Here is a 26,695-nt window from a genome sequence, read left to right as displayed (position 1 = left end):
ACACCAGCGCCATGTTGGTGAGGGGCCGATGTGTGTAAGACGTTCTCCGCGCATGCGCAGGATGGCATGGCCCGTTTGCGCCGTTGTGAAACGCGACGGCATGAACACTTGTCCTCAATATCGGAGAATATTAGGTGCAGTGTCATGCGCATATGCGGGTTGGCGCGGCGCCCATTTGGCGGCATGTAAAGACGCTGGAACAGCGTGAACCACTCCAGCGCCGTGCAGGCCCCCTGTGGGGTCCAGAATAGGTCATGCCCGGGCCCTGTTCGCGCCGTCATGAAACGCGACGGCGTTCACGCCGGCGCGAACACTTGGCCTCCATATCGGAGAAATGTGCCTGTAGTGTTGACAAAGAAAATGAAAATAAGAAGTTTGAATCAAAATAAATTTATTTTACACTCCTAACTTTTATTAGGTTCGCACACTTTACTGAGTAACCGGTACTAAACTAATAATTCTGAATCTGTAGTACAGTAATCAATATTCTATCTGACGAATAAAATACACTATGACTTCACCTCATGCTATGGGCGCTATTCTCCTCCCCCCACCCCAACCCCCCCCCCCGGGTGGGAGACCGCCGGGGCACCGCGTGAATCGTGCCATGCCGCCCCGACCCCCTCACGTGATTCTCCCACCCCCCCCCAGAAACTAGCGGCGCGCGATTCGCACCAGGCCGCTCGGAGATCCGGCGGGTGGTGATTCTCCGGCCCGAATGGGCCGAGCGGCCGCTACGACACGACAGGTTCCCGCCGGCGCCGTCCACCCCTGATCCCTGCCAGCGGGAACTCTGCGGGAACGCTGGGGGGGGGCGGCCTGTGGGGGGGTGGGGGGGGGCTCCTTCACCGGGGTGGCCTCCGATGGGGTCTGGCCCGCGATCGGGGCCCACCGATCGGCGGGCCAGCCTCTTACCCCCCCCGGGCCTACCTCCTTCCGCGCGCGGCTCCAGAACACCAGCTCCATGTTGGTGAGGGACAGGCGTGCGTAAGACGTTCCTCGTGCATGCGCAGGTTGGCGCGGCCCAACTGCGCATACGCAGGATTGGGCTGCCCCAACTGCGCATGAGCGGGTTGGTGCGGGCGCCGCATAAGGACGCAGGAGCGGCATGAACTGCTCCAGCGCCGTGCTGGCCCCCTTTGGGAGCCAGAATAGGTTGTGTCCGTGCCCTGTTTGCGCCGTTGTGAAACGCGACAGCATGAACACTTGTCCTCAATATCGGAGAATCGCCCCCAATATCTCTACAATCAATTCTCACTCTGTTCTCCTAAGCTTCTCATCATGTTCCCTTCAGCTTCTCCCAAAATTCCTAGAGATGCTGTTTTTTTTATACGGTGAATTAGTAACGTCATCTAACGTTTGATTTATACATAGTTTCAGATGTTAACCCTTTACTACACTGGCACGAGATATATCATTACATTAGGTGCAGTGTCATTCGCTGGCCAGTGAAAATGGATTTCTGTTTGTGTGAATTTTCGAGCATACATAAAACTCTGCTTATAGGTGTTCAAACATTGGCTGACTGCTAACAAAACAATTTAAACTTTCATCTGCGAGAAGACAAAGTGGAGTGACGCAACCCGCTGGAGGTGGGCACTGATCGCTTCGATAAATTGAAATAAAGCGATTTGACATCTGAATTATACTTCACAGCCTATGTTGATGCAAAGCAAACAACTGCTTCATGTTTCTGTGAGCTGTATTGTATAACTTGAATAGAGCAAAGACAGCTGTTTCAATACAGATAAAGTCTTCACTTTGCTACCGTCCCTATTCCCATGGCAACCTACCTGTTAATGTTCAGATTGAACACACACCTCCTGCAGGATTATCACGCATCCCATGACAGTGATGACGGCTGGAACCTGTTTCCAAGTTGTATACAGTGGACTAAAACGTGAAGTTTGATTTAAGTAATTCCACATCTACCCCCCACCCGAGGAGAGAGACTTTGTATGTCTTAAGAACAAATAAAAGATGGGTTCATTTAATCAAAAATAAACATCAACCAACGTTTTTACGAATAGGGGGCGGGATTCTCCGAGTCCCCGTCAGGTCGGAGAATTGCCGGGGGCGGCGTGAATCCCGGCCCTGCCGGCTGCCGAATTCACCGGCGCAGGGAATCGTGCGCGCCGGTTGGCGGCCGCTAGCAGCGGCCCCCCGGCGATTCTCCAGCCCGCGATGGGCCGAGTGGCTGCCCGTTTTCGGCGGATCCCGCCGGTGTAAATCACAACAGGTCCTTACCATCGGGACCTGGCTCCACGGGTGGCCTGCAGAGTCCTCGGGGGGGCGCGGGGGGATCTGCCCCAGGGGGTGCCCCCACGGTGGCCTGGCCCGCAATCGAGGCCCACCGATCCGTGGGCGGGCCTGTGCTGTGGGGGCACTCTTTCCCTCCGCACCGGCCGCTGTCAATCTCCGCCATGGCCAGTGCAGAGAAGAACCCCCCTGCGCATGCACTGGGATGACGCCAGCACATGCTGGCGCTCCCGCGCATGTGCCGACCAGTGGAGGCCCTTTGGCGCAAGTTGGCGTGGCGCCAAGCCCTTCCGCGCTGGCTGGTCCGGCGCCAAACACTCAGGCTCCAGTCTAACCCCTGAAGGTGCGGAGGATTCCGCACCTTCGGGGCGGCCCGGCGCTGGAGTGGTTCATGCCACTCCTTGGCGCGGGAGTGGCCCGCCACGCCGGTTCGTGGAGAATCCCGCCCATGACGTTTGTAAGATTGTTGTGTTTTGGGCCTGTGTTCTTAATTTAGGGTAAGTTTGGGGGAACGAGGAGGCTTTGAGACCTGCTCTGCAGACAATAACCCTGGGTGGGTCAGTTATTAAAGGATATGGGGGAGGGTGGGGGTGGGGCGGCAGGTTGTTTTACTGGGAAGAAACAGGGAGCATGGTGACTGTGCTGACAATGCTGTTCGCCTCCCAGTCCCAGGGAAGTATAAGGAATATCAGAGCTTTAAACATGCTTATACATAAATTGTCCATTTAATTCCAAAATAGATTGAAGATGGGGTCTAGAGGATAACTAATTAGCATTTCTACCTGGATACAAGACCCATGCAATTCACATTGCCATGGAAATGGACTTTGAGAGGCGAAGAGTCCTTGGGAAGCCAATTTAGGGTTGGATGATTTCACAAAAATATCACTGAACCTCCCAAACAGGGTCATTCTGCAAGAATCTGAGAGAAAAGAGCAGCGAGATAGAGGTAGCATATCTCTATTCTTCACCACACAAACATTGTCAGGAGCCGGTGCTCAAATTGAAGAGACCGAGGTTGTGGGTTTAAACAAAGCGAAAAGAGTTCAGTTTTGGCTAGAGGGAGGGATAACACTTATCATGGAAGTTTGGGGATTAGAAGTCATCCGACTGGAAAAGGAAACAGGGAGCGGGATTCTCTCAGCCCAGGCCGGGCCGGAGAATCGCCGGGCCGGGCGCGAATCGCACGACGCCGCTCAGACGCTGGTCCGCCGGAAAGTGGAGAATCGGCGCCGGCGCAGTGCCGGTCGGAGGCCACTCTACACGGCCCCCCACCGATTCTCCACCCGGGATGGGCCGAGCGGCCATACAAAAAATCCGAGTCCTGCCGGCGCCGTCCACGTGTGGTCTTACCCGGCGGGACCTCGGCGTGGATGCATCCGGGGGCGGTCTGGTGGGGGGGAGGGAGGTCCAACCCTGGGGGGGGGGGCCTCCGCTGTGGCCTGGCCTGTGATTGGGGCCTACCGATCGGCGGGCCGGCCTCTCGGGCTGGAGACTCTTTTGTTCCGCACCGGCCCCTGTAGCCCTACGCCATGTTGTGCCGTGGCCGGCGCGGAGAAGGGAGCCACCGCGTATGCGCGCATTGTTGCCGGCCCCACTGCGCATGTGCAGACCCGCAGCACTCATCTGACACCGTCATCGGCAGCTGGAGCGGCGTGGGTCGCTCCAGTGCCGTGCTGGCCCCCTGTAGGGGTCAGAATCGCTGCTCCCGAGGCCATGTTGACGCCGTTGAGAAACGCGACGGCGTTTACGACGGCGTCAACACTTAGCCTCAGGATCAGAGAATCCCGCCCAGGAGCTACGAATCACTCCTGGAGTTGAAATGTCAACTCATAGGACGGATTAAATTATAAGTCATGGCAGAGCGATTTTCCGTCATTTTCATGTTAAATGGGAGATAATTTTATGTAGTTTAGAGCATCATTTGCCAACTGGAATAGTGTTTTGGTCAATGTTAGTTTTAGTTTGTGTGCCTTAAACGTGAAATCGTGTTCAATGATCCTTTCAGCCCCTCACTGCAAATTCAAGTTTTGGTTAGAATTTACATTTACATTCAAGCTAAACTGATATACCCAATGTCTTTACCTTCAGTCAACTGCGGACCTTAGTAGATTATTATGTTCTGCTTTGTGATCTATCCCGTATGGAGTACCACCCATGAATGAGCTGTTTGGATTTCCTTGTGTAATCTGCATTAGATACCTGCTCAAAGCTGCGCTGGAGCAACTGATTTTGTGCAACTTCTGGGAGGGAACAGACTGGACCCCAGCAGGATGTATCCAGTGGCTGACATTTGCTACTCTTTCAGTGGACCAGGTGAGAGGGATTGATTCCATAAATCCACCAGCCACAGGTGGGCTAACAAGATGCTTTCACTTTAAATATATGTATTTCCATGTCTGGAAGGACATCCTCTGTCTATGTCCTTGTTGCAGTTGATTAATTAGTACCCTTGTGTTGATCTTTTGTGATATTTGTGGGAATTTGCAGAGCTATCATGAAAGAACAATTGAGTGGGACAATTTGTTAACTCCTTCAGAGACTTCTGTGCTGTGGTTCAATAATGTTGACGTTTTAAATTCAATTTTGTCTTATCGCAGGTAAACTTCTCTGTCAGAATTTTCTTTCTTGTTAATTTATGCTTGCCCATTGAATCTGAGGTACGAGGGAGAGTTTTGATCTACTGACTAGATCAAATGACTTTGTTGCACTGCCTAAAACATTAGCGTCTAAATATTAATCCAGTTCTACACATTTGTTGCTGATTCATTTGTTGTTTAAAGTTGATGGCATCGACAGGGAGTGGTGCTGCATGTGGCAAAGGCCTTGGTTCTGACTTTGTCTTGGTCTTTGTTCTCAATCATGGGTTCTGTAGCCACCAACCCTCTTGAACCGTAGCCTGTCAGAGAGATGGAGCAGATGCAGAACAGAAGAGGAAAAGCTGTTCGCTGAGGGAAAAAGAGGTCAGGGTGCAAGTGTTCTGATGGTCATTTCCACCCACGGTTTCTCAGGAGCATTTCTCTAATCTGAACCTTACCCAGAAGCTGTGTATGCATTGACCCCATTTTATAAAAGGAAATCTACCACGTCTTGTTGGTAGATCTGCAGCCTCTGCCGGTGACGGTCACTGTCGCCCTGAATTTCTTTACACCAGGATCTATCCAAGCTGAAGCAGGCAACATCTGTAGCATCTCCTAGTTCACTGTCCGCTGTTGAATAAGGGGGGTAACTGATGTTTTATGTGACAGGAGATGGGAGCCTATTGTTTTCTCTTTGTTGACTTTGCCACAATATTGGGCTTTCCCAGGGTAGATTGCCTTTGTGCAAATGTGGCTTTGCAGGGATCCAACCAAACCTATGAAATGAAATGAAAATCGCTTATTGTCACAAGTAGGCTTCAAATGAAGTTACTGTGAAAAGCCCCTAGTCGCCACATTCCGGCGCCTGTTCGGGGAGGCTGGTATGGGAATCGAACCATGCTGCTGGCCTGCCTTGGCCTGCTTTCAAAGCCAGCGATGTGGCTGGATTCTCCATTCCTGAGACTAAGTGTTGATGCCAGGCAGGATTAGTGTAGTTCTACGACAGCAAAACTGGTGCCACAACTGGACCAATCCACCAACCGTCCAGGGGCTAGCACCGCGGTGCACCACGTGGAACACAATAGATTCCAATGGAAAACGGTGTCGGCCGAGATCAAAATTCGCATTCGACAGGCTGACGAGCTGCAGCCGTATATTAGCACTCCACTCCCCACACACACTCAGCACAGCCAATAAGATGGCACTGGAGCATGTCCTTCCCGTTGATGGGTCAGTAGGGGGTACCTAGGGGGGGTGCCCTGGGGGGGGCACCCATACGACCTGTGGCACTAAATTCACAGTGAGCAGTCAGCGGCGTGCCCAGCTGCAAGTCTGCCTCGCAGGCTGCGCCATTGGTGTCCCGTGTCCCCCCACTCCGACCCCACAGCTCAACTCCTGGCCAACCACTGCTCCTCCCCCCCCGGCCTTAGCAGAATCGCCCTGGCGAGCAGCACAACTTTCGGCACACTATGGCAATGTTGGGCACTTCCCGTACCCCCCCTGTCTCCCCCTCATCAGCCACAGCACCTGTTTCACTATTTTTGAAAGTGAACCTCGCCATTGGAAATTCCCCTGGTGGAAGCGGTGGATCGTGGAGGCTTCGGAGTATCACGGGTCATGCCCGCTAATGATATGTCAACGCTGTTTACTGTACGCGCGGAGTGGAATACATTGAGGCCGCTGTCGAGGCACTGGAGAATTGAGATTTGGTGTGAACCTGGCGGCCGCCACGATTTTGGCGTCCAGACCGATTCTCCGCCCAATCGCGTTTCGCGATTCCGGCATCAGCCAACGGACAATCCCGCCCGTGCTGTTTCCACCCTGTCAGCTAGACTGCTGAGAGACCCTGCAAGCCTCCTTGAGCATAGTTTTCTGAGGGAAAGTAGCAGTCTGAGCCTGCTTGGCATCAAACTGAGATATTGTGACCTCAGTCTGCGCTGCTTAGACACTGCTTCGTGCTGCAATGGAAGCTGAATATTGGCCATGAGATACAGCATCATCTTTGGGTCCACTCGTGCTCACAGGGAGTTGGCCACCACTTCTGCATTGGAAAGAATGGGCCCCCACCTTCTGCACATCCTTGTGTTAAGTTGGTGTTGGACTGTTAGCCCCTTTACAGAGAGAGGAGACTTTCTAGCAGACTTAACAGGACAACAACCATTTCTGTCTGCATGTTCATTAGCCTTTTCCTCTATGTTGCCCATCAAAATCCTGGCTTGTGTCCTCTGCAACAAAGCAAATGTTGAAGAGGAGGGCATTTAGCCCCCTGAGCCTATTTCACCATTCAATGAGATATAGAAGCAGAAGTAGGCCACTCAGCCCCTTGAGCCTGCTCCACCGTTCAATACGATCATGGCTGGTCTGATTGTCTTCAGCCTGGCATGCCTGCCTACCCCCCAACAACCTTTCACCCCTATGTCAACCTGTCACCCCCTTGTCATTCAAGAATCTATCAAGCTCTGCCTTAAAAATATTCAAAGACTCTGCTCCTATTGCCTTTTGAGGAAGAAGTTGCCTATCCGCCAGACAGCCCAGAAGCTAACGACCATCTGAGAGAAAACCCGCGAGCTGGACAAAGACCTATTTATGCCAAATCTCTGGGTTGAAGCTTAACAGAATTTGGTAATGTTTCAGGGTTCAGGGACAGCACGGTGGCACAGTGGTTAGCACTTCTGCATCATGGCGCCGAGGCCGCAGGTTCGATCCTGACCCTGGGTCACTGTCCATGTGGAGTTTGTCCACCTGTCCATCTGTCCACCACGACGATAGGTGGATTGGTCACGCTAAATTGCCCCTTAATTGGAAAAAAATTAATTGGGTACTCTAGATTTAAGAAAAGAAAAGTGTCAGGCTAAGACAAAAAACTGGGGCGGGATTCTCCGACCCCTCGCCGGGTTGGAGAATCGCCGGGGGCTGGCGTGAATCCCGCCCCCGCCGGTTGCCGAATTCTCCCGCACCGGATATTCGGCGGGGATGGGAATCGCAGCGTGCTGGTCGGCGCCCCCCCCCCCCCCCCCCCCCCCCCGCGGCGATTCTCCGGCACACGATGGGCCGAAGTCCCGCTGCTGGAATGCCTGTCCCGCCGGCGGGAATTAAACCACCTCTCTTACCGTTGGGACAAGGCGGCGCGGGCGGGCTCCGGTGTCCTGGGGGGGGCGCGGGGCGATCTGGCCCCGGGGGGTGTCTGTGCCGTGGGGGCACTCTTTTCCTTCCGCCTTTGCCATGGTCTCCACTATGGCGGAGGCGGAAGAGACCCCCTCCACTGCGCATGCGCGGGGATGCAGTGAGCGGCCGCTGACGCTCCCGCGCATGTGCCGCACGGCAAAGTCATTTCCGTGCCAGCTGGCGGGGCACCAAAGGCCTTTCCCGCCAGCTGGCGGGGCGGAAATCAGTCCGGCGCGGGCCTAGCCCCTCAAGATGAGGGCTCGGCCCCTCACGATGCGGAGAATTCCGCACCTTTGGGGCGGCGCGATGCCAGACTGATTCGCGCCGTTTTTGGCGCTGTTCGGCGGACATCGCGCCGATTGCGGAGAATCCCGCCCCTGGTGTGTAACTTTCCAGTTGCACAGACCAATTTCCTCATTGAATCTTGAGCCTCTTTGCCAAACGCAAATGAGCGGGTGTGGTTTACACCATCAGTCAGGTGGGGTGGGGCCTCATAGAGCCGTCAACCTGCTCCAAACAGATTGAGGCACCATTTTTAAAGGGCACCCCAAATAGCGCTGCAGCTGAACAGCCCTCAGCCCACATCTCGGAGGTCTCAGGGCTCTCCCACAACATAAATTAGCAGGAACCGCCCCCACCTCCCGATATTCATCGGCGGCAAACCCCCCCCCTCCAATCTCCGCTCACCTCCATGACCACCGCACACCAATGCATCCCCCTGCGGGGCTCCCACTTGGATCTGCCCCTAGCATTGCTCATGGCACAGGTTAGTAGTACCAACCGGGGCAGTGCCAGGGCATGTCCCGCCAGCTCCACTGGAGATATACTTGCCTCTGCGTTCCTGGAGGGATTGACTGCAGTGTGCAAAAAAGCATCAGCAATCTTAAAATATGCAGACTCCACACAGACAGTCACCCAAGCCGGAATTGAACCTGGGACCCTGGTGCTGTGAAGCAGCAGTGCTAACCTCTGTGGTACCATGCTCTGTGGCTGTGAGGTGCTCTTACAACTAATAAGGCCAATTTTTTATTCACAATAGCCTTCAGCTGTGAAGCTAGAGGCTGCTCACAGTCAAAGGGAGTTCAAGTGACTTTCAGCATCGAACCAAGACCAGGACTCTGTCTTGGATGTTTTTGGTAGGACCGACGGAGAGCAGCTGTAGTTGCCCCTGTTATGGGTATTTACAATATTTAAAGATGGCTTGAAGGCCTCCCAGACAAAAAGCCCCACAACCCCCCTACCCCCCCCCCCCCAACCCTGGCCTAGGGGTGACCCCTGACCTGAAACACTTCAGCGCCCCCAACCAAGCCCAACCCCCCTGAGGCATTCCCTGGCTAAAGCATCGGGACAGCAGCTCCAGTGCCCTTGAGCTGCATGCCAGAAAGTGGAAATTACTACTCACCATCTCAGTTCCCCTCAGCAACCATTGCGCCAGCTTAAAATGGAATGTAAAATGATGCCCGCGTGATTTCTTGCTGGGAGCCGGTTAATTGCTGGGAGGTCGCTGCATTCAACTTCAGTCGCACTAATGAGATGGAAATTAATGCAAATGAAGGTTAATGATACGTCGTCACATCTGGGCGAGATCCAGTGCGAATCCCAATTTTGGCCTTTCTTGATAATTTTATCGGTGCGCCCAGATACACACCAGGCACAACATGGTGGTTACATCACACCCATGAATTCCCTTTCATTCAGCCATGTTGATTCTGCTTGTTTGCCTTGAATTTTTCCAGATGCTTTGCTGGTCTGCGACCTAACACCAGGGGTGGGATTGTCTGACTCCGAAATCGCGTTCGACAATCGGCCACAGAATCCCCATTTGCACCGAAATTGCTGCGGACTGTGTCCAGCGCTGCCACAGTTGGGGGGGGGAGCCATGCTGCTGGCCGGGGGGCTTCGGCGAGTGCTGGGGGGACTGGTGGGGGGTTACTGGGGGCCATTATTTGGCAGGCCAGGTCCGCGCGCGCCCAGTGCCATGTTGCACAGTGCGGCCGCCGCAGACCGCTGCCGTGCGTATGCGCGGCCACGGACCAGGCAATTCTCCAGCCGTATCCACAGGTAAAGCCGCTCGCCCCCCACCACACGGAGGATTGGTGCAACTGTTGCATCATTTTTTCTGGTGTCAAACCCCACTCTTCCCACGCCGTCATCAGCACTTAGTCTGCAAATCGGAGAATCCAGCCCCAGCCCCACCTTTGCCCCACATCCCTGAACAGCTTTGATTCACAAAAACCTAACAATTTCAGTTTTTAATTAACAATCAATTGCTGTTTTTTGAAGAGTTCCCAATGTCTGTTATCCTTTGTGTGCAGAAATGGGGCTGGATTCTCCGCCCCACTACATTTCTGTTTCCCCCCGCCGGCGGGATGCTCCGTTACACTGGCCGGTCAATGGGATTTCCCATTATGGGGCAGCCCCATGCCGTCGGGAAACCCCCGGGCTGCCGGAAAAACGGAGCATCCCACCAGTGGAGAATCCCGCCCATAGAACATAGAACATAGAACATTACAGCGCTGTACAGGCCCTTCTGCCCTCGATGTTGCGCCGACCTGTGAAACCACTCTAAAGCCCATCTACACTATTCCCTTATCGTCTATATGTCTATCCAATGACCATTTGAATGCCCCTAGTGTTGGCGAGTCCACTACTGTTGCAGGCAGGGCATTCCACACCCTTACTACTCACTGAGTAAAGAACCTACCTCTGACATCTGTCCTATATCTATCTCCCCTCAATTTAAAGCTATGTCCCCTCGTGCTAGACATCACCATCCGAGGAAAAAGGCTCTCACTGTCCGCCCTATCCAATGCTCTGATCATCTTGTATGCCTCAATTAAGTCACCTCTTAACCTTCTTCTCTCTAACGAAAACAGCCTCAAGTCCCTCAGCGTTTCCTCATAAGATCTTCCCTCCATACCAGGCAACATTCTGGTAAATCTCCTCTGCACCCTTTCCAATGCTTCCACGTCCTTCCTATAATGCGGCGACCAGAATTGCATGCAATACTCCAAATGCGGCCGCACCAGAGTTTTGTACAGCTGCAACATGACCTCATGGCTCCGAAACTCAATCCCTCTACCAATAAAAGCTAACACACCGTACGCCTTCTTAACAACCCTCTCAACCTGAGTGGCAACTTTCAGGGATCTATGTACATGGACACCGAGATCTCTCTGCTCATCCACACTGCCAAGAATCTTACCATTAGCCCAGTACTCTGTCTTCCTGTTATTCCTTCCAAAATGAATCACCTCACACTTTTCTGCATTAAACTCCATTTGCCACCTCTCAGCCCAGCGCTGCAGCTTATCTATGTCCCTCTGTAACTTGTAACATCCTTCCGCACTGTCCACAACTCCACCGACTTTAGTGTCATCTGCAAATTTACTCACCCATCCTTCTACGCCCTCCAGGTCATTTATAAAAATGACAAACCGCAGTGGCCCCAAAACAGATCCTTGTGGTACACCACTAGTAACTGGACTCCAGTCTGAACATTTCCCATCAACCACCACCCTTTGTCTTCTTCCAGCTAGCCAATTTCTGATCCAAACTGCTAAATCTCCCTGAATCCCATGCTTCCGTATTTTCTGCAGTAGCCTACCGTGGGGAACCTTATCAAACACTTTACTGAAATCCATATACATCACATCAACTGCTTTACCCTCATCCACCTGTTTGGTCACCTTCTCAAAGAACTCAATAAGTTTGTAAGGCACGACCTACCCTTCACGAAACCGTGTTGACTATGTCTAATCAAACTATTCCTTTCCAGATGATTATACACCCTATCTCTTATAAACCTTTCCAAGATTTTGCCCATAACAGAAGTAAGGCTCATTGGTCTATAGTTACTGGGGTTGTCTCTACTCCCCTTCTTGAACAAGGGGACAACATTTGCTATCCTCCAGTCTTCTGGCACTATTCCTGTTGACAAAGATGACTTAAAGATCAAAGCCAAAGGCTCAGCAATCTCCTCCCTAGCTTCCCAGAGAATCCTAGGATGAATCCCATCCGGCCCAGAGGACTTACCTATTTTCACCCTTTCCAGAATTGTTAACACCTCCTCCTTATGAACCTCAAGCCCTTCTAGTCTAATAGCCTGAATCTCAGTATTCTCCTCGACAACATTGTCTTTTTCCTGTGTGAATACTGACAAAATATATTCATTTAGCACCTCTTCTATCTCCTCGGACTCCAAGCACAACTTCCCACTACTGTCCTTGACTGGCCCTACTCTTGCCCTAGTCATTCTTTTATTCCTGACATATCTATAGAAAGCTTTAGGGATCCTACCTGCCAAAGACTTCTCATGCCCCTCCTGGCTCTTCTTAGCTCTCGCTTTAGGTCCTTCCTAGCTAATTTGTAACTCTCGGGCGCCCTTACTGAACCTTCATGTCTCATCTTTCCATAAGCCTCCTTCTTCCTCTTGACAAGTGTTTCGACTGCCTTAGTAAACCACGGTTCCCTTGCTCGACCACTTCCTCCCTGCCTGACAGGTACATACTTATTAAGGACACGCAGTAGCTGTTCCTTGAACAAGCTCCACATTTCCATTGTGCCCATCCCCTGCAGTTTTCCTCTCCATCTGATGTATCCTAAGTCTTGCCTCATCGCATCATAATTGCCTTTCCCCCAGATATAAATCTTGCCCTGCAGTATATACCTATCCCTTTCCATCACTAAAGTAAACTTAATCGAATTGTGGTCACTATCACCAAAGTGCTCATCTACCTCCAAATCTAACACCTGTCCTGGTTCATTACCCAGTACCAAATCCAATACGGCCTCGCCTCTCGTTGGCCTATCTACATACTGTGTCAGGAAACCCTCCTGCACACATTGGACAAAAACGGACCCATCTAAAGTACTCGAACTATAGCGTTTCCAGTCAATATTTGGAAAGTTAAAGCCCCCCATAACAACTACCCTGTTGCTTTCGCTCCTATCCAGAATCATATTTGCAATCCTTTCCTCTACATCTCTGGAACTTTTTGGAGGCCTATAGAAAACCCCTAACATGGTGACCTATCATTTCCTGTTTCTAACCTCAGCCCATACTACCTCAATCGACGAGTCCTCATCAAACGTCCTTTCTGCCATCGTAATACTGTCCTTGACTAACAATGCCACCCCTCTCCCTCTTTTACCACCTTCCCTGAGCTTACTGAAATATCTAAACCCCGGCACCTGCAACAACCATTCCTGTCCCTGCTCTATCCATGTCTGCGAAATGGCCACAACATCGAAGTCCCAGGTACCAACCCATGCCGCAAGTTCACCCACCTTATTCCGGATGCTCCTGGCATTGAAGAAGACACACTTTAAACCACCTTCCTGCCTGCCGGTACACTCCTGCAACTTTAAAACCTTACTCATGACCTCACTACTCTCAACCTCCTGTATACTGGAGCTACAATTCAGGTTCCCAAGCCCCTGCTGAACTAGTTTAAACCCTCCCGAAGAGCATTAGCAAATTTCCCCCCCAGGATATTGGTACCCCTCTGGTCCAGGTGTAGACCATCCCATTTGTAGATGTCCCACCGACCCCAGAATGAGCCCTAATTATCCAGAAATCTGAAACCCTCCCCCCTGCACCATCCCTGTAGCCACGTGTTCAACTCCTGCCTTTCCCTGTTCCTCATGGTTTCTAATTTCAACCTTAAGACCTGGGCTCCCCAACCAGTGGAAATGTTTTTTCTTTATTTGGCTTTTCTGTTTCTCTTAATAACTTGAAAACCTCTGGAAATCTTCCCCTAAACTTCTTAAGTCCCAGTGTACACAATCCTTGATTGTGTAATTTCTCCTAGAAATTTAAACCAGGAAGTTTAGCTCTCATTCTTGTCAACCTTTGCTCTAGGCTCATATATCCTTTCTAAAGCTTGGTGACCAGGAACTGCTCAGGGTATTCCACGTGTGCTCTAACCAGGGCTTTGTATAGAAAAAGCATGATTTCCACCACTTCCATTCTTTTTTTGAAACAAATTTAGAGTACCCAATTATTGTTTTCCAATTAAGGGGCCATTCAACTTAGGCAATCCACCTAACCTGCACATCTTTGGGTTGTGGGGGTGAAACTCACGCAGACACGAAGAGAATGTGCAAACTCCACACAGACAGTGACCCAGGGCTGGGATCGAACCTGGGACCTCAGTGCCGTAGGAAGCAGTGCTAACCACTGTGCCATCATGCTGCCCCTTGCCACTTCCATTCTAATCCTCGAGCTATAAAGATTAACATTCAATTGTCTTGAAACTTGTGCGCATCGGGCGCGCGCATTCCGTGACCTCGGAAGCGGATGCGATATGCGCTTCTGGATCGGACCCCAACTACAATTTCACGCTGGTTGGTCAATGAACTGGCAGCCAGCGTGAAATGCGCACTGAGAAAGGCTCAATGCTGCTGGGAGCAGTGGTGGGGGGTGGCAATCAATGGCGGGAAGAAGGTGGTTGCTGAATGAAGTGAGGGTGTGGGTAGGCATTTCCGGCGAGTTCCCTGAAGGCTGACAGCTGCTGTGGAGCTGCCTCAGGTAGGTGTGGTTCTGTACAAACGAAGTGAGTTTTAACAAAATGCTTCAAACTGTTTCGACACTGCAATTTCAAGCAGCTGACAGCAGCCCTCACAGCACTTCAACCCTCAAGCATCACTCTTTTATATCATTCCAAACATTTTATCCCGCCCAGGAAAGTGTTTGTTGCAAAAACGTAAGGCCGCCAGGCCAATTGGCCCACCCACCAACAGTAAAATCTGCATCAATGGGTTTAATCAAGAACAGTCAGCATGGTTTTGTTAAGGGGAGGTCATGTCTGACCAACTTGATTGAATTTTTCAAAAAGGTGACCAGTTGTGTGGTTGAGGGAAATGCTTTTTACATAGTCTACTTGGACTTCACCAAGCTGTTTGATAAGGTCCCACATGGGGGGACGGATAGCGAAGTTAAGAGCCTGTGGGATCCAAGAAAATGGATTGAAAATTGGCCGAGTGGCAGGAAGTAGAGGGTGATGGTTGAGGGGTGTTTTTCTGACTGGAAGCCTGTGTCCAGTGGGGTCCCGCAAGGATCAGTGAAGGATCATTGCTGTTCATGGTTTATGTACTTCATTTAGAAATGAATGTAGGAGGATTGAACAGTAGGTTTGTGGATGATATGAAAATTGATTGGGTGGTAAGTCGTGAGGAGGATAGACTTGGATTACAGGATGATATAGACAGGCTGCTCAGAATGGCTGATCAGTGACAAATGGAATTCAATATGGATAAGTGTGAGGTGATGCACTTGGGCAGGATAAACAAGGCAAGGGAATGCATGATAAATGCAGGGCCCTGGGAAGCACTAAGGATCAGAGGAGCCTTGATGTGCATGTATACCGGTCCCTTAAAGGTAGCAGGATAGGTGGATCTAGTGGTTTAAAAAATATGTGGTATACTTGCTTTTATTGGCTGAGGCATGCAATTTAAGAGCAGGGAGGTTATGCTGGAACTTTATAAAACCACAGGCCACAGCTAGAGTATTGTCTGAATTTCTGGGGCTGGATTCTCCAAAAATGTGGCTATGTCCCCACGCTGGCGAATCACTGTGGACTTTCCTTAAGAAGGTCCTGAGCGATTCTCCTACCTGCAGGTGTCTGGCAGGGCCCCGGTTTGCTCCTCTCAGCTCTGGCTGCGGATACGGGGCCTTGCACTTCCGGTCAGGTGTCCGCGCCCTGCGCGATGGCGGACTCGGACTGTCATCCAAATTGTAGGCCCCGCCCCGAGATCGCGCACGCCTGCAGATCCATGCCGCCCGATCACCCCCTGGCCATCCACGAGGGCCCCCCCCCCCCACCCGGTGATCGACTTTCCCCCCCCCCCCAACCAGGGCGGCCGCGGACCACCCCGGTTCCCGAAGGCCGATACATGGTTAGAACCACGCCGTCAGGAACTCGGCCAGTTTTGCACAGAGAATCGCGGGGAGGGCCTCTGTCAATGGTCTAGCCGCGAAGCGTAGACCGTGCAGGGACCGGAGAATTGCTTCAGCGGCGCCGGTCCCGATTTCCTTGTAAACGGCCGTTCTCCGCCCCCGCGCCGAACGTGATTTCGGCGCGGGGCTGCGGAGAATCCAGCTCTTGCAACCCACATTACAGAAGGGATGTGATAGCACTGGAAAGGGTGCAGAGGAGATTTACCAGGATGTTGCCTGGGCTGCAGAGTTTCAGTTATGAAGCTAGATTGGATAGATTGGGGTTGTTTTCCTTGGAGCAGGGGAGACTGAGGGGGGACATGATTGAAATGTATAAAATTATGAGGAGCATAGATAGAGTAAACAGGAAGAAACTTTTCCCCTTGGTGGAGGGATCAGTGACCAGGGGACATAGATTTAAGGTAAGGGGCAGGAGGTTTTGAGGGGATGTGAGGAAACATTTTTCACCCAGAGGGTGATGGGAGTTCTGCCTGAAAGAGTGGTGGGGGCAGAGACCCTCATAACATTTAAGTAGTATTTAGATGCGCACTAGCGATGCCAAGGCATACAAGGGTATGGACCAAGTGCTGGAAAATGGGATTAGAATGGTTAGGTGGAGGGCGGCACGGTGGCGCAGTGGTAAGCACTGCTGCCTAATGGCGCCGAGGACCCGGGTTCGATCCCGACCCTGGGTCACTGTCCATGTGGGGTTTACACATTTTCCACGTGTCTGCGTGGGTCTCACCCCCACAATCCAAAAAGATGTGCAGGGTAGGTGGATTGGCCATGCAAAATTCCCACTTAATTAGAATTTTTAAAAAAAAATACTTCGGTGATTGTTTTTGGCCAGCGCAGTGATGGGCCCAAGAGCCAATTTTGTGCTGTAGACCTCTATTATTCTAAGGCAACTTTCTCCATCAAGGATGTTATGCCTGTTCATCCTTGCTGCCGGTCCCCCTCCCCCCAATTATGGGCCTCCATGTCCTGTAAGAAAGAGGGAAGTGTATCATTGAGTGTAGTGCAATGTGTTTGGGTGATGTGCCTTCCACAGTTGAATAGCTGCCACTGTTGGCAAACTGAGATGTGGATGTAAGATTTGCAACATTAGGCATGTGAGGGTGAAGTGAGGTGCTCAGTATGAATGCTTGATGGAGAATGTTGGTAAGTGGGTGAAGCGGAGGGAGAGTAAATTGTAGCCCTTCAAGATGCCATCTCTAGCCTTGTCCACTCCTGTGAAGTCATTAAACATCCCCCTGTACTGCTTCCAAATCTTTGGGGCAAGTCTGTTTGGACTGACAGCAGTGAACAATTCCTTCATACTGCCTGGAGGGTCTCATGACCCTTGTGGGTAGAGGAACTTTCTCCTCCTTCTCCACCAAGGCCTCTAGTGCTGCATCAGAGACCATAGGAATATACTTTCTTGTCATGTTACACCATTTGCACTGCTCATTCTGCTCCAAGACTCTCCCCAGCTATTTCCAGCACTACCTGCAGCCAGAATACACTTGGGAGAGATAGCCTTGCACGGAACCAGGCCTCCTGCTGAGATTTGGAGGCATTGAGCACTGGATCACACAATACCACCATTAGAATTGGCAGATAGTGTGAGCACAGTAGCACAATGGGTAGCACTGTTGCTTCAGAGCTCCAGGGTCCCAGGTTTGATGCCTGGATTGGGACACTGGAGTCTGCATGCACTGGGGCTGTTTAGCACAGGGCTAAATCGCTGGTTTTGAAAGCAGACCAAGGCAGGCCAGCAGCACGGTTCAATTCCCGTAACAGCCTCCCCGAACAGGCGCTGGAATGTGGCGACTAGGGGCTTTTCACAGTAACTTCATTTGTAGCCTACTTGTGACAATAAGCGATTTTCATTTCATGTTCTCCCCATGCCTGCGTGGGTTTCCTCCGGGTGCTCCGGTTTCCTCCCACAAGTCCCGAAAGATGTGCTGTTAGGTAAGTTGGACATTCTGAATTCTCCCTCAGTGTACCCGAACAGGCGCCGGAATGTGGCGACTAGGGGCTTTTCACAGTAACTTCATTGCAATGTTAATGTAAGTCTACTTGTGACAATAAAAGATTGTTTGCTGCCTGCATCGCAGTGAAAGGGTGGGGTTCATCACATATCAGGAACCGCAGTGTCCAGTTTTGGGTCTAATCCAATTTCTCTCCCCCTATGGTTCGCTTGCATAACTTTGGTAAACTTTCAGAAGGTGGGAATTTGCGGTTAGTGTGCCGTACAATTCTGTCAGATTCTTCTGTGCTTGCAGGAGGCAACAGCAGTCAGGTCCACAGCTGTTGCCTTCGATTCTTTATCGGACCCACTTTTGAAAGTAATTTGTTTTCAACCGAAAAATCTTTCATTACAGCACAGATGAAGGTCAGCTGTGACAACACCGTGGTGCGGATTGTGTCCAGCGGCAAGTACATAAATCGCCTAACGTTTGAGTACAGTCAGCTGGGGCGCCACGAGTTGGACAAACAGAACGAGAATGGGGTTGAGGATTTTTGCTACGCCGCTGATTGAGTGGATTCCTGTGTGCAGATTCCTCCCACTCTCCGATTTAGGGAGTAAGGCTGCGGCGCAGCAGTAATGCTGTCAAAAAATACATTTTGGGATCTATAGTGGATGTCTTGTTACTACTTTGTTAATTCATTTATTAGAACTTTGCCAGGTAGCTGCTGAGTTTTCTCTCTGATTAATTAATTAACTCTGGTGGTTTCCTGCTGCTCTGCCAGTCAATTAGTCAGTAAATGTTTAGTCAGATCGGCAGCCAGAATGGTCACTCGGCCAGCAGGAAAGTGTTCCATTGCTTGCTAAAACTTTTGATTTGCTTCAATGGTGATGTCATTATGCCTACTTCATATTTATTGTTTAGGATCGATTCTGTTACACCAGACCTCCAGCACTGTATAAAACACATTGTGAGGCAATCTAATATGGTATAAATGAAGATAATTAACAGCAATATCTTCATTCAATGCTTTACTGGAGTGGTCATTTTGTTTTGTTATGACAAATTGTAAACTCAGTATGTACTTGGAAAGTGTTAAAATCCCTCTGAGGAAGGGCGACCAGTCCCCTCCACAATTTGTGTCAAAGATACCGGATTGGTTGACAATAACGAGGTGGCAACTTAATTTCTTTTCGGGGATCAAACTTGCATTAAAATTTCCAAAGCGAAGCACATTCGCATTTTATAAGACCAAGAGTAGAATTTTAACCTGGGTAAAAGGGTGGAATTGGGTGGTAGTTAAAGGGTTAAACTCCGAGTGTGCTGGGATGCAGGCTCCAACTCGGCAACTTCTGGATTTCATTACAGTCGGAAAAAGGTTGGCAACCAATCCTCTGCCAGAAGGAAGGTTAACGCTTTAAGTATGTGCTGATTCCTCTCTTCCCTTGCCACAGTTCCACCAACCCCCCCCCCCCCCCCAGGGTCTGTACCCAGTATTGGAGACTGGGTCGCTCTTCAGTTGGGTACCCCTGGACCAAGGCTCAAACCTCTCCAGACCAGGCCCAGGGACCCGATTCTCCACACCTAGGACCTGATGCCCCAGGATCAGACACTTTCCCTGCCATAGATTGGACCCACCTGGTCCCCATAGCCTCTACTGACAAATCCCAAATTTCTTTACCCGTCAGTCTGGCCTCAATAAAAGTCGAGATGGATTTGCAGATACAGCATTAGTTATTTTATTTGGCTTGCAAGCCTGATTCATCTCAGAGGCATAAGACACATCCAGTCTCCTACACCCCGGAAAGCGAATGAACAAAGAGACAAAGGGATCTCTGCAAATCAATTCAAATGGTATCAAGTTTCACATACACGATTCCCATAGGTCATCCTATACCCCTCCCTAGTCAGACATTCTGATTGGCTCACTTCCAATTCCTTCCTCTGGCCCCTATTACCCAGCATCCTTTTCTCCTCCTTTGGTGGACACACCTCCTCCTTGCTTTGCCATGCGGTCTGAAATCCTTTGTCTGTGAACTCACCAGAATGAGACTGGTCTATCTCTACATTACAGTAACTAATATCTCTAAAGTAACTATTTTATATCACATTCGTCACTACCATTCTCCTTCCTGCCTTCCCGCCTGTCAGTCAGGCTGGGCAGTTAATCTAGCCATGATAGAAGGTGCATCCTGTGTGTTAAAACTCCAATCTAGGTAGGCAAACAAAGGATTTCGCCAGACTTTTGACTGCCAACCCACCCCTTCCCGTGTCACTCCCAGTGTATTCATAAGTAAAAGCTACTCCACCCAAAAGAGTGACAGGAGAGTTCAGGCGGTGTTCTCCATTAACTAACTAATGCAGCATTTCTAATAAGAGGTTTTAATATTATTAAGTATAGTTGTATCATTATTTAGTATGCTGTCACCCCAATTAAATCCTTTTAATAAACATTTTAATGGCATGATAATCTGTATATTGAAGTTTAATCATCTATATTGAATCCAAAGACAAAATAAAGTACTATAAACTATCTATTTTTTTCAAACGTACTGTTTTATTGACAAAGATTATCGCTCGTCGTGACTTTGGGTGGAATTCTACATTTGTGAGATTAAATGCTGAAGCGAGGACTGAATAGGGGGTGTTCCACGGTCCCGATGTGGGTGTGACTGCTGGAGCCATTCAGGGTGTGCTAACGGGTCTACATTCACACAACAAAGTTCGAGTGCAATTCCAACGCACACCGGCGTGTGATTCGCTGGGTCGGGAATGGCACTCAAGGGCCTGACAATCTGCAGCTGTATATAAGCACTCCACTCCCCAAACACACTCATTCCAGCCAAGAAGATGGCACCCTGGAGTGTGGCTCTGAGATTCGCGGATGCAGAGCTTAAAATATTGCTGGATGTAATGGAGGAGAGGTGGGGCACCCTTGGGTGGGAAGGAGGCTGCCACCCCTGATGTCAAGCGGGCCTGAGCGGAGGTGGCAGATGTTGTGGGCACCATGGGCCCCACCACGAGGACTGGATAGCAATGCAGAAAGAAGTTTCATGACCTCAGGGCGGCCCGGGTGAGTCACCAGCTCCATGCCCCTGGCCACACTCCCAGTCACATTGGGCCATGGCTGCAGGCATCGAGGCCATTGGCTGGGCACTGGCTAACATGAGCCAGATACTTAGGAGCCTGGCTGGCACAATCCCAGAAGGATGTGGCACAGTCCCTGTGCTCCATGGCCGCGAGCATTGAAACCCTGGTTGAGACGAGAGTGGGCCTCCAAGACTGGCAGTGTCAGGTGGCAGTGGAGCTTGCTCTGGCTGCACAACCGTCCCAAGGAGTAGCCCGGAGGCCATCAGGCACCCTGAGGGAGGAGGAGATGATGAGGCCCCTGTCGTGGCTCCCGCAAGGGAAAATGCTGGAACACCGCCGTGTCTCTGAATCCCCCCCACCTGTCCCTGCGCTTCCGATGGGCAGCGGACCGAACAGGCTGGCACGCACCACACCACCTGCGAAGACTGCCAGGCCCATCCAGGACCGGTTGCTCCGGAGAACAACCACCAAAGGGGACCCAGGTCACAGGGTGGGAAACCCAGGCCACCTCCACCTCTGAATCACCGCTGGGAACCCACCTAGACAGAGCATGAGGACACATAGGATTAAAAAGATAGACACCAGTTAAATTGACATGGGTGCAGCACGTAGGATAGCGTTAGGGGCTAGAGCACAGTTATTGTACATAGCACTGGCACAAATAGACACATGTTCACTGACGTTCTGAACTGTCTCAGTGCTTTATCTGAAGGGCGTAAGAAATGGGCTGGGTGCGGATGTTGTCCCGGTTGGGCGGTGAGGTAATGTGTGTGTATGTGGGCAGGGTGGGGGGGGGGGTGGTGCAGTGGGTGGGAGGTGTGTGGGAGGCCAGTGATGTGGGGTGTGGGTCTTGGAAGACAGCATGGGTCAGGGCTCCCGGGACAGTCGGGGTTACCCATCGGGCTGCGCTCGGAGGCAGTGGGGGATCGGGCCAGAGATGTGGGGTGCCATGTGGGAGGGCCTTCCTGGTGAGTGAAACATCTTGGCTTACCATCCCTCCCCGGACCCCATCCCCACTCCTGCCTCCCCTGAAGGCCTGTGCGCCCATGTGATGGACTGGCTAATATGCATGCAGGGATTACCCGGGGGACAATGGAATGGGACATCTGGGCGTGTCATCATCCTCCACCCCATGGGCTCGACCCACTGATACTGCCAACACAGGGCCAACACTCTGTGGTGAAGCGTGGATGCCCCTGTGCATGGACGCCTGCAGGATCCCAGACAGGTCTCCACTCAAAGCCTGGAAGGAGCCCTCCCCGGTTCCAGTTGCACCAACATCCGGCATAGATGTCGCAAGGTCTCCTTGCTCAGCCACAGTCATCGGCGACACGCTCTGGCAGGTCCTCGAAGGATAGGTGCTGCCGATAAACGCGACACCTGAGGTGGCGCCTCCTTCCCACCTCTTCCTTGGCCTGTTGGACAGCCGGCACGCCAGCCTTACTGGCTGGCCCCTGCTCTGGTGTAAGCTCCTGTTCTGCAGGGTCCTCCCCAAGCAGCTCCTGTTCGTGCAGCCTCAGTGCGTCCGCAAGGACCACCGTGGACAGGCAGATGCCAACCATTCTTGGCCGGACTCCTAAATCCATTGCCTGAAGGAGCAGACATGTTAGCATGGTGCGTATTCCAAGTTCCCATTCGGGTCCAACAGGCTACGCGGTGGCCCTAGCCTCTCCTGCAGCCCCTACCCCACATGTTCCCCTCCCACCCCCACTCCCGACCGCTACACCCAACATTCTGCCTTCCACACCATGCCACTGGCCCTGTCGGTGCAAGGCACCGGGGGCCTCTAACCCTGCCACCCGTCCTTGCTGGCAGGATGCCAGTGGCTGGTGCTACCCATGCCAGCGCAACGCTGTCCTGCGCCCTTCTGTGGGGTCTACTGAGGGTGCCCTTCTCGGGTGGGCTGTGTGCTACCCCACCAGCAGGGTGGCACCTGGCTGTGGCGGGGGCCACCATGTGTTACCAACCGGTGCCATGCTTGGTGGCATGTGTGGGCAGGGCCAACTGATAGGGTTGGGCGAGGGGGATGGGCACCCATTGGGACATTAGCTGCATGTGTCCTCATTGTAATGCACAGGTTGTGCCTACCTGTGCGGGAGAGGGTGGATGGGAGCAGGGGCACAGTGGGCAGGCAGGGTTTGGTGATGGCCGGTTGTCCTGTAAGGGGCAGTGAGCCAGGGTGGGTGCCAAAGACCACTGTGCATGCGTCCGCTGTTCGGGGTGTGCTCTGCTCTTCCCCTGCGCCCACTGCAGTGGCTAAGTGCCTCAGATGGGTGCACGGAGGAGTGCCAGCACCTGGTGGGCCATGGCCTGCGCTGGACCGCGCCACACCCATTGATGGGTCGGCTGTGGAGTCTGAGAATTCTTCGGGGAGTGGCCTGGGGGGAGGGGGGCACCCATACGGCCGGTGGCACTCTGCACATTTACGAGACACAGTGGGCAGTCAGCAGGGCGTGCAGCCAGATGGCACTCCATGCCCGACCACCCCGGCCCCGGGGGACCACCCCGGACCCACAGCCCGTCTCCTGGTCGCCCACAGCTCCTTCCCCAGGCCCTGGCAGACTCCCCCCCAGCATGCAGCACAACGGTCAGTGCACCATTGCGCCTTTGGAAACTTTTCTTATCTCCTCTTACCCCCTCAGCAGCCACGGCACGATCCCTGTTTTTAAACACCACAAGTGAACCGCGACGGTGTCTCTTCCGCCAGGTGGGGACGGCACATGGTGGGAGGCCGGAGGCTACCGCGTCGGACCCGTTAATGATATGTAAACGAATGCTACTGTACGTTTTGCATGCCCACACCGGTGTGAAGCGTGGAACGGATTCATGCCACAATCAAGGCACCGGCGCATGGCGCTCCCGTTGGGCCCCCGGTCCGACCTCGGTTTTCGGCTGACGCCCAATTCTCCGCCTGATCGCGATTTGTGGAGAAGCCACCGCCTTGTCTTTATTCCTGTAATTCACATTCAAGTTACTGCACTCAGTTAAAACTGTTCAGGTGACATTGTAATATCTTGAGCTGCAACCTCGCATGTTTCACCTGGATTGATTTCACAACACTTCGTTTTGAAAGGTTCATCAGCCAGCAGCCGATTAATGCAGGTCTCAAATTACTTCCAATAATCCCTCCATTAGTAGGAAGGTTTTATTCAAAATAGAAAGCGCAGAGAATACATATCGGGCCAGATTCTCAGTTTCTGAGTCTCAGTGCTGACGCCAACGGAGAATCCGTGGACTTTCACGTCAGAAAAATCGACACCACACCTGCACCGATTCTGCTACCAGTGAGGGGCTAGCACCGGCGTCGCTTGGAACACCCTCGAAACCAACGAAAAATGGTGCAGATATCGCTGGGTCCATGATAGACACTCGCAGGGTTGACAAACTGCAGTCGCGCTTAAACAATACACCCCCACACACACTGATCGGGGGCGAAAAGGTGGGACAGGTTGTGCTGCAGCACCTGTACAGCTAATGGGTTGGCTGGGACCAGAGAGCACACAGGGGCGGGGCGGGGGGCGGGGCGGGGGGTGCACCTATACGATCCAGCAAGTGTCAGCGGCATGCGCAGCCGCACGGCTGTCTTGCTGGCTGTGGTAATAGTATTGCATGCTCGTCCCCTCCGACCTCACAGCCCACCTCCTGGCCATCCCCACAATACCCTCCGAGCCTGGCAGAAGCTGCCCAGCCAGTGGCATAGCTGTCACCGAAGTGTGGCGGTGCTGGGCACTGTCCATACACCCTTCTCTCAACAGCCACCTCGCCAGGTTCATGATTTCTGAGACCACACGTGGACCGTGCCGTCGGGCACACGGCCCTACAGAGGCGCAGCATCATGGGTGAGCCCACTAATGATATGTAAACGGCGTTTCAACTACACGCGGCGTGCGTCACATTGACGCCGTTTTCGAGGAAGCGGAGCATTGCGATTCAGCGGCAAACCGGCGCCTGCCACGATTCCAGCGTCGGGAGCTACCTTGAACAAATCTGTGATGGCTGGCCTTCATTAATTCATGCATTTCTAAATTATATTGAAATGCTCACACTGAAACAAGCTAATAATTCTTTATTAGACATACTGACTTATCAAGCAGTCTTAAACGTGTTGGAGCAACATGGTGCCATTCAATGGCTGATGGAAAAAGTGCTCCCTACTTTGGCCATATACATTCCCTTGAGATAGTTCAAAATACTCAATATAATGCCCTGTTGTTCTTGCTGTCTCCCAAACCATTCATTGATCTCCACCCTCATTTTATTTCCATTGTTAGGTGGTTTATATTGGACACTAAAAATTGTAACATTTCTCTTTCGATTTCTTAACTCTATTTACATGGATTCTGATTTACTTTAACCCCTTAGGAAATCCATGCGTCCCAGCCCTATAATATAATCCTTCACTAACACTGCCCACATCTCTTTATTTTCTCCAAGCTGTTCCTGAAAAATTAATGACTAGGAATATTAAGTTGCCAATCAAATGCAAACTTAAATTGCTTACCTGTTATAATTGCTACATCACAGGGAGATTCTCCTCTACCCAATACCGGTTGCGAGATTCGTGATCAGGCGAAGAATCAAGTGTCGGCCTAAAAACGTGACCGGCCATCCGCTCTGATCCCATTGCCATGCTCTGGTCCCCCACTGGCGGCAGCAGTGAGGTAGATGCCCTGCGCCAGTGGCACCATGCAAAACCACAATTTACATGGATTTAAATGCAATTACCCAGCTGGAAGCCCAATGCTCCACCCCCCATAATGCTCCAGCCCTCTCAGGCGGGATCAATTGGGGAAAGTATTTATGAGTGGGGCCCGGGTGCCATGGTTGTTGAGGGGGAGCAATAAGGTAAGAAAAATCTCCAAACCTTTTGGGTTTGCTGGTGGGTATATGCCTGGACCTCAGAGAGTAGCAAGGAATGACTTGGTAATAAGGATCGGGGTGCGCAGGCTGAGACCCCCATTGCTGCATTAATTCATGAGGTGATGCATCCTGGTGGATCAAATCAGGGCAGGACCTACTGTTAATGGTAGGGAGTTGGGGAGAGTTACAGAACAAAGAGATCGAGGGGTACAGATTCATAGCTCCTTGAAGGTGGAGTCGCAGGTGGACAGGGTGGTGAAGAAGGCATTCAGCATGTTAGGTTTTATTGGTCAGAATATTGAATACAGGAGTTGGGACGTCTTGTTGAAGTTGCACAAGACAATGGTAAGACCACACATGGAATACTGTGTTCAGTTCTGGTCACCCTATTATAGGAAGGATATTATTAAACTAGAAAGAGATTTACGAGGATGCTACCAGGACTTGATGGTCTGAGTTATAAGGAGAGGCTGGATAGGCTGGGACTTTTTTCCCTGGAGTGTAGGAGGCTTAGGGGTGATCTTATAGAGGTCTATAAAATAATGAGGATCATAGATAAGGTAGATAGTCAACATCTTTTCTCAAAGGTAGGGGAGTCTAGAACTAGAGGGCATAGGTTTAAGGTGAGAGGGGAGAGATACAAAAGAGACCAGAGGGTAAATGTTTTCACACAGAGGGTGGTGAGCACCTGGAACGAGCTGCCAGAGGCAGGGGTAGTGGCGGGTACAATTTTTCCCTTTAAAAAACAATTAGACAGTTACACGGGCAGGGTGGGTATAGAGGGATATGGGGCAAATGCGGGCAAGTGAGACTTGCTTAGTGATAGAAACTGGGCGGCATGGACAAGCTGG

The 26,695-nt window shown here is 51.6% G+C and overlaps 1 protein-coding gene across 3 annotated transcripts in view; it reads left to right on the top strand.

Moving 5' to 3' along the window:
• crhbp (corticotropin releasing hormone binding protein) overlaps positions 1-20,429 on the top strand; it is a 69,928-nt gene extending 49,499 nt beyond the window's left edge. For all 3 annotated transcript variants that reach the window (XM_072516030.1, XM_072516033.1, XM_072516032.1), the window contains exons 6-7: positions 4,458-4,575; positions 18,309-20,429. In XM_072516030.1, coding sequence (XP_072372131.1) covers positions 4,458-4,575; positions 18,309-18,466 — 276 coding nt within the window. In that variant the 3' untranslated portion in view covers positions 18,467-20,429. The remainder of the gene's footprint in view (positions 1-4,457; positions 4,576-18,308) is intronic.
• The last annotated feature ends 6,266 nt before the right edge of the window (positions 20,430-26,695 follow it).

The sequence above is a fragment of the Scyliorhinus torazame genome, chromosome 9 (assembly GCF_047496885.1).
Source record: "Scyliorhinus torazame isolate Kashiwa2021f chromosome 9, sScyTor2.1, whole genome shotgun sequence".
Lineage (NCBI taxonomy): Eukaryota > Metazoa > Chordata > Chondrichthyes > Carcharhiniformes > Scyliorhinidae > Scyliorhinus > Scyliorhinus torazame.
This window is presented reverse-complemented; position numbering and strand designations above follow the sequence as displayed.